The sequence below is a fragment of the Ambystoma mexicanum genome, chromosome 1q (assembly GCF_040938575.1).
Source record: "Ambystoma mexicanum isolate Mex_15411 chromosome 1q, UKY_AmexF1_1, whole genome shotgun sequence".
Lineage (NCBI taxonomy): Eukaryota > Metazoa > Chordata > Amphibia > Caudata > Ambystomatidae > Ambystoma > Ambystoma mexicanum.
Window position 1 is genome coordinate 760323893 of NC_090922.1, and position 7709 is coordinate 760331601.

Here is a 7709-nt window from a genome sequence, read left to right on the forward strand (position 1 = left end):
CTTTGCCCATGCTCATCCCTCCTCAGTCCCTCCATCACTCCAGTCTTCCTGTATTAAGTGCACAGCTGCGCCGCGACTGGCGTCGGGGACCCTCATCGGTGATGCTGAGCGCTAGGCCAAGATGTTCACCTAACTGGTCCGTCCTCCGCTTTAGTGCACAATGATTGGAGGGATTTCCCTCTGAGTCTGAAACCCTTCCAGAGGAAAGAAGTGCAGCAGCGCTCGCTGGAAAGGTCACGGGCGTGATTCACTGCTCGGGAGGGATGTGCGCCGGCGGCGGGGAAGGCTGCTGCACGAGGCCACGCAGTCCTTGTATAGTAATAGCTCCTCGGCCCGGGCTCAGGGCTCGGCTTCCGCAACCCCCACCCCCCAGCCCCCACTTAGCGGGAGCCGGGGCTTCTTTTAAACCTACAAGTTGAGATTTATGTGCCTTGATTTCTCATTTGCACTTCACTCCAATGCAAGATAAGATGGACCCGAAAGTTCTCCATCGTTCTGGCACATATATCCAATGTCATATACTAGAACGCCGTTGGGCAGTCTGCAGGGCTGGGATCGAGTCAGGTGCGTGCTGCCACGGTGGGCGAAGCAGTCTGGCCGGCAAGCTCGCGCTTTCTCGCTAGGTCAGTGCACCTACGTGCAGGCAGCGTTGCCCCTAGACGTTGGCACGTGCTGCGCGAGAATAGCCCTGTGCCCCACTCAGGCTGGGGGGATGATGCACGGCACAGCCGTGCATCGCTGTGCTCAGGCGCAGTGCAGAGCCCGGACTGGCAGTCAACACACCTGCACCGCACGCGAGACCGTCGCGCAGTGTGCGGGAGGCCGGGCGCGGTGCGGCTGGTGTGGGCGTGTCCCCGCTGGCTCTGTTTGTCGGAGCCGACCAATGAGCGCGGCGGGCGGGGCCACGCCCTCGCCCGGCGTCCTCTTTATATGGCAGCGGCGGCGCTGTGTGCAGCAGAGCACGGATAGCCTTGAACTTGTTGCGCACCTTCTCTCGCGGAGCACACAGCATGCAGAGCGCCATGTTCCTTGCACTTCAGCACAACCGCAGCCCCGTGGAGCGGCCAGCCAGCGGCGGCCACCAGCAGAAGGGTGACGAGAAGAGGGGCCGCATGCGCAAGACCATGTAAGTGCCGCATTCGCGCACTTGCGCTTGCGCTCGCGGTGGATGTTGGCGCTGGGTTTGCAGCGGATTTTTCGGCATCGTTTCCATTAATTCTCCTATATCAGACAAGCGGAAAGGATGCATGTTGGGAACAGCGTCTAATATTTGGAAACTTGCTGTTTGTTGCAATAGGATTTACTGTTATTTGAATGTGGCCAGGTAGCAGGTTGTTAATTTGGTATGATTTAAGTAAGAAAGACAGTGCTTTGTCGTTTGGAGCGTACCTGTTCGGCACACAATACCAGCTCTACCGAAGTGTGAGCATTGTCGTGTGTGCTCTGTGGTCCACCGGAATACGTGCAGGCGAGATAGCTCAGTGCGTGCATGTTTTGCAGTGCTGTTGTTGGGTGGGTCCGCATTTCATCCGGAGATTGATACAGTGAGTTTCATTCATTACGCTGCGCAGCCTTGGGGAGCCGCGGGTGTCACTGCAGTACTTGCGGTGAATCGCAGAGTCTCCCCTGCTTGCGCCCCTCAGGCAGCGCCGTATTTTTGTTAAGTGTGTAGGCAACACTGCCTTGGAGAAGGTACGTCTCTGTGGGGCGGGGGATTGTGGCGGGTTGGCAGCTGCTGCTTGCTGGCACTTCCACTCAAAGCGTCGCACTGCCGCCGGGACTTAGGATGGGAGTTGATGGGGGCGTATTTGTCTATTTTCGACTTGTTCTAACTGATGAAGCCAACGGCCTTAGCTGGTAAAGTAGCCCATGGGGTTATCGCACCTGCTGTAAATGGTCCTTGGATATTGTAAGATGCAGGAGTTATACCATTTGCAAGCACTTAAAATGTGGTTCGGTCATAATGCATGCACGTGTTAAAAGGCAGCGTCGTCTCTTCTTGTGTCTAAACTAAAACGATGACTGTCCAGTACAAAAGCAACATTTGAGATGCAAAAAATGCAACAGTGTCTCAACTCCCTTGCCACCCCCCAACAGGAGGGGACCCCGATTCCCTACTGCTTTGAGTGCTTTGCATGTCCGCTGTTTCGTTATTAGAAGCGAACGGCGCAACACCCCATCCTCCTTTGTTGTAACATGTACCTGTGTGTATTTCTTTTTTAATGCACCCCCCCCCCCCCCAATGAAATCCTGGCGAGGTGCGCACCGTACCCATTTTTTTCTTTTGCAGGATTCCCTTGCAATCTACTTTTATGAGGGCCATTTTGTCGATTGGGCGGATGTTCAATTTTATTGAAGCACCTCCACCCCTTAACGGCAGCAGAAGCATTGCAGACCGTGCCTCCATCGTTTCCCCGTAGTATCCGTGTATTACGGGGTGCCCGGTAACCCGGGGTGTCCAGTGTTTCATTAATACTGGCTTTTCAATGCCCCTTGTTCAGTCATCGGTGCGTGTCTCCTTCCGCACGGATAAGAGGTTCCGCCGAAGCATTCTAAAGATAGGTCTGTGAAGTTATAAATAGCCCGGCCGAGAGATAATGAGCAGGGCACGGCAGCAAAGGCAAAGGTCGCCCCCTGGAGTGTAACAGGCCTTCTGCGAAACGCTCGCCGTCTCGCCCCGACTGCCCGTGGCTGCCCGTGGCTGCCTGTGGTGGCGGGTGTGCGGTGGCATGTGGCGCTTCTCACGCACTTCGCGCGCGAATGCATGATGTGTCTGCAATCTTTTAAGATTTCTCTGCAAGCTGCTTCGGCTGTGGCGCCATTCGTTTAAACTAGTATTCAAGGTGTGTATTATATTTTTATTTTAACATGTCTTTGGTTATTCTTTTCAGCTTGAAAGACTGGAAATCCCGCCTGAACTACTTTCTGCAGCACTCCCACGCCTCCAGCGACCCGCCAAAAACCGCGACCGAGGGGAAGGGCAAGAAATACGCCTACTCCAGGTAAATACCCCACACTGCCACCCGGCACTCGCTAGGATGTGCTTAACTTTAGTGTGTGGAAACCTTCTTTAGGACATGCAATGCCCGTCGAGTAACAGCAGTCTTTGTTCTGTTCCACAGACCTTCGCCCGAGGAAGCCCTGCGCTGGGCCGAGGCCTTCGACGAGCTCCTGGCGAGTGCATGTAAGTCCACCTTTCATTTCTCTGCCTGTTCATGACGTACTTACACGGGGAGATGTTAGTAGGCAGGGGCGTTGCTAGGGGGGGGCTAAGGGGGATATAGCCCCTGATCTTTTGGCTATACCCCGGATAGAATCTCAGGAGCTACAGCCAAAAGACTAGCTAGCCCCCAGTCCCAACAGTTCTGACATCAGCTTAGCCCCGGGTCTTTTCCAGACCTAGCAACTCCCCTGTTAGTAGGTGTGGTGCCCCCTGGGGAATTTAAGGGAGCTGTGAGGCCACTGTTCTCTTAACAGACCACGATAAGGCCAGGTGTACTGCTGTAGGGATTATACGCTATGGTTGGCACTGTGCATTTCTAGCGATGATTGCGGTCAAACTGCTCTTGGCGCTATGTTTTGTTGGGGCCAGGGCTAGTCTTCACAAGCAGAGTGTATGGGGTTTTCTGAAGTCCAAACTTAGCTAGAAAAATGGGGGTGGGGGTTGGCGTAGAATAGCTTGTTGGAGAGGGGCGCAGGCAGGGGGTACAGGTTCCCCTGCCGAAAAATGACCGGTTTACCCAAGTGGTATGAAGATTTCGTGGCAGGACGAATGTTGGGACATGGCCAGACTGGCTTTAGGTAGAAATGAAAGTTACCGTGCACGCTGGTGTCTCTGTGAGGCGCGGAAGTGGGCAAGACCCTGTCTGACGCTGCTTTGTGTTGGCACCAGCCTGCCCGGCAACGTAATCATTGCCAGCGTCGGTCAGTCAGAGGTGCGCAGTGGGAGGCGGGGCCGCCCCCTGGCACTCGCTCCGGTGACTAATGGAGCCTTTCGACCTTCTTTCCTTCGCAGATGGCGTCACCGCTTTCAGAGCCTTCCTGAAGTCTGAGTTCAGTGAGGAGAATATCGAGTTCTGGCTGGCCTGTGACGACTTCAAGAAGACCAGGTCCCCTCACAAGCTGACGGCCAAAGCCAGGAAGATTTATGACGAGTTTGTGGAGAAGGAGGCCCCGAAGGAGGTGAGAGCTGTTTCTGTAACGCTGCTGTCCGTGTGGGGTGACGTATTTGCCTAAAAATATCAAACCCCCTTTCAAAATGTGCCAACATTTTAGCCAGAGAGCACTGTTCTACTTCCAACTGACATCGTTATGTAACTCCAGACCCATATATAGTCACTTGATAACTCCTGTTTTGCCATGTATGCTGGTCCCACAACTTTTAGCTCTGCACATAATGTTAAGGTAGTACGACTTTGTATAGCGCAACGTCTACCAATTCAGCAGCCACTAGGTGCTAATTCCTGTAAGAGAGACATGGGGCCTGGTTCCTAAAGTGTTCTCCATTAAGCTGTAACCATTGAAAAACACTTTGTGAATCAGGACCAAAGTTCCAAAAGCACCGCCTTTCTTTACAAGAGTAATGCTTGCATATGTTACTCATCAGGCATTGCTTTCTTCAGCCCTCTGGGCCACAATAAGGGGAAAACAACTGCTCTTTCCAGCTCCCAATACTGGAAACTCTCTTGCCCAAGTGAAATCCTGGGCAAATCTCCAGGACCCACTTGCACTCGTATCTCCACTCCCCCCCCCACTCCCTCCCCGGTTTGGCTTTCAACTGTCACCAATGCTCTGCTATATAAAAGATGGCCTCAAAAGTACACAAACCATGGTAAGGTACATGCATAAATTATGCGTGTACCTTTCCATGGTTTGTGTACTTTTCAAGCCATCTTTTATATAATAAAGACGGGAGAAATATGGTAGGCAAAACGTGTACTATTGTGACATTCCCCCCGTTTTGACTGAGAGATTACCAATGCCAGAATGCTTGCAGGCATATTTCACTGAGGGCCCCAGCTTTGCGCGTGGGCCCTCTGCGAAGCTGGGGGCTCGGTAAAGTAATCTGCTCTGCGTGCGCTTGCACAGAGCAACCTTGATAACTGAGCTGCCAGGCTGGGTCCCGAGATCCAGCCAGATCTCTGATGCCGGATCTCGGAGGCGGCCCATATTCATATGTTTCGCTGTCGAAGCTCGTTCCATTTTCTGCCAAAATGCTGCTATATTCCTCTGACCTAGCATGCTAGCTACTGTAGTAAATCATTCAGGAACTTCAAGGCCTAAGAATGATGACTGTACTCCCCTATTCCCTTTCCGCCTTGAAGCGCTTTGATGCACTTCACTTGTGTATAAGCGCTCTACAAATAAACAATTGCAATTATACCGTCGTCTTGAAAGTCAGCGTCAGCCTTCCGCCTTTAACGCCCCGACCTTGCCCCCTAGCCCAGGTTCTTTAAGGCAGGAGCAGAGATGGACTTTTAGCCCATGCAGTCTGCTTTTATAGTCTTAACCACATTCAACCTGGAGCATGTTTAAAAGGTGACAAACTGATATTCCCTCTCGTATTATCCTATTCCTGCTCCCTACACCCCGGAGGCCACCTCATTCCCCTCTGTCCGGCTAGGACAGACCAGAGGCTGCATGTCCTTTGAAGACATCTGTATTATGCCATGGGTCATATGTGTGAATGCAAGCATGGTCATCTTGGCCTTGTATGCGTGTAAGGTCCTGGGAATAAATACCATTGTGTAATGACCCGTCTTGATTAAGCGCCAAGAGAGTTTCTTATATCAGTCACCTCAGTGAATCTTTCACTGTCCCCGCTTTAAGTAGGCAATAGAATGCGATGTAGTCTGATATAATAATTTTGCGAAGTGTACAACACAAATTCACACTCTTCAAGATGCAGGGTTTCTTTCTAAGCGCTTGCTCATAGATGCAAACTTTTTTATCGTTTCAGATCAACATTGACTTTCAAACTAGAGAAATGATCACGAAACGCCTCCCCGAGCCCTCTCGCTCCTGCTTCGAAGCCGCAGAGAAGAGGGTCTACAGCCTGATGGAGAACAACTCGTACCCGCGCTTCCTGCAGTCCGAGTTCTACCAAGAGCTGTGCAGGAAGCCACAGATCAGCAAGGATCCCCAGGGCACATGAGCGGGCTGCCGCAACCAGAACGCAAAGATTCCGCACGGAGTCGGTCATCTGTCAATAATGTTGTCCTCTGAGGCCCAGGGGGCACTACCGTAGGGTATCTCATGGGCCCTATGAGCTCCTGGGACTGCTGGACTGAAAAGCACAGAGTGTAGATCTAAGTTGGCCAGTCTGCTACGCAGAAGGCGGCTTTGGACTTTGAGGTGTAGGAGTCTGTGGACAATGGGTGGTTATGGTGATGGGGGTGGTTTGCTGCCCGCCCACAGTTTGCACTCAGGCTGTGAGTGCTGTTTCAGCTGATCTGATCCCCAGTTGAATTTCTATCTCCAGGTACTGCACTTGTGTGGGGCAGATGTCGACCTACGCTGGGTGGAGCTGCACTGACACAAATGTAGGCCTTATTTATGTAATGATATTGGTTTCTCATTTTGGGATTGAGTGCCCTATGTGTAAACGCCAACACATCCCCCATGTGTGTGCTAAAAGATTTAGCACACGGTGGATAGGACACAGGAGAATGTATCCTCTGGGAAGTGCAGTGACATCCTTCGCCACATACCCTGAAGCATATTACTGTGCTTACACCGTTGTGAAATTAAAACACATGTACAACTTTGTTCAGTAAACTGTACAGCTGTATGTCCTGTAATTCAGTTACTAGTTGCCCACGCCCTGGACAGTACCATGGGTACACACTATCAACACATTTCCTTGGCATTTTGCAGACCAATACTATGTCAGATGTGTCGTGATTTGTTGTCCTTCATTGCTAAAATCATCAGGTGTGGTAGCTGCTTAGAACGAGATCGGATCCAGTGTGTAGAGCGGTGCTCATGTGTGCGATAAAAGGACATTTTTAAATCCGTAGTTTCTGCCCTGGTGGCAGTTGTTTGTTCACCGATGTTGTTGCCGGATAATGACAAATTAATAAAAATATATTTTTTTACTAAGTATGTGGCCACCTATTGTTTCTTTTGTGCAACTCAGTTAACCACAACCCACATGCCAGTCACTAAAGCACAAGTGCACCGTTTTCTCCTATGTAGCAGAAGTCGTTTCCACTTACAATATTTATTTCTAGAAGACGGTAAATGCACGAAGAAGGCCTTTGTGTACAAGTGCTGCCGGTGTGCACACTCCACCTTGGACAAGCTCCACGGCATTCACGGACCCCCTTACATATGTGACTACTCATCCACTTCACCCTTCATGTTCAGCTGCTCCCGGAAAAGTACTATGTCGCCAGGTCAAAGGTTGAAGTTAGATGGCAGGTGGTGAATTGAAAATACAGCAGCGGGGATAGGCCCTGGAACCTGGCTCCTTTCCAGAAAGGCAGGACCTATCACTCGAGCAGCCAATGTCCCGCCATTTTGGTAAGCAGATGACCCTGCTCGGAGGTTTGGACCCTGCAGCCTGCACCCTTTCCAGAAATGTGGGATCTCTTATCACTCGTGCATCCCATGATCCGCCATTTTAGTGAGCAGATGGCGCTGCTGGGAGGCATGGCCCCTGCAGCCTGCACTCTTTCCAGAAAGGGAGGATCTTTATTGCTCATTCG

At 51.5% G+C, this 7709-nt stretch overlaps 1 protein-coding gene across 1 annotated transcript; it reads left to right on the plus strand.

Annotated features, from left to right (window-relative positions):
- Positions 1-940: 940 nt before the first annotated feature.
- RGS2 (regulator of G protein signaling 2) lies at positions 941-7101 on the plus strand. The gene is made up of 5 exons (XM_069641347.1): positions 941-1126; positions 2892-3002; positions 3123-3184; positions 4016-4182; positions 5960-7101. The coding sequence occupies exons 1-5, from the start codon at positions 1011-1013 to the stop codon at positions 6152-6154; spliced, it is 651 nt and encodes a 216-aa protein (XP_069497448.1). The 5' UTR covers positions 941-1010; the 3' UTR covers positions 6155-7101.
- Positions 7102-7709: the final 608 nt, after the last annotated feature.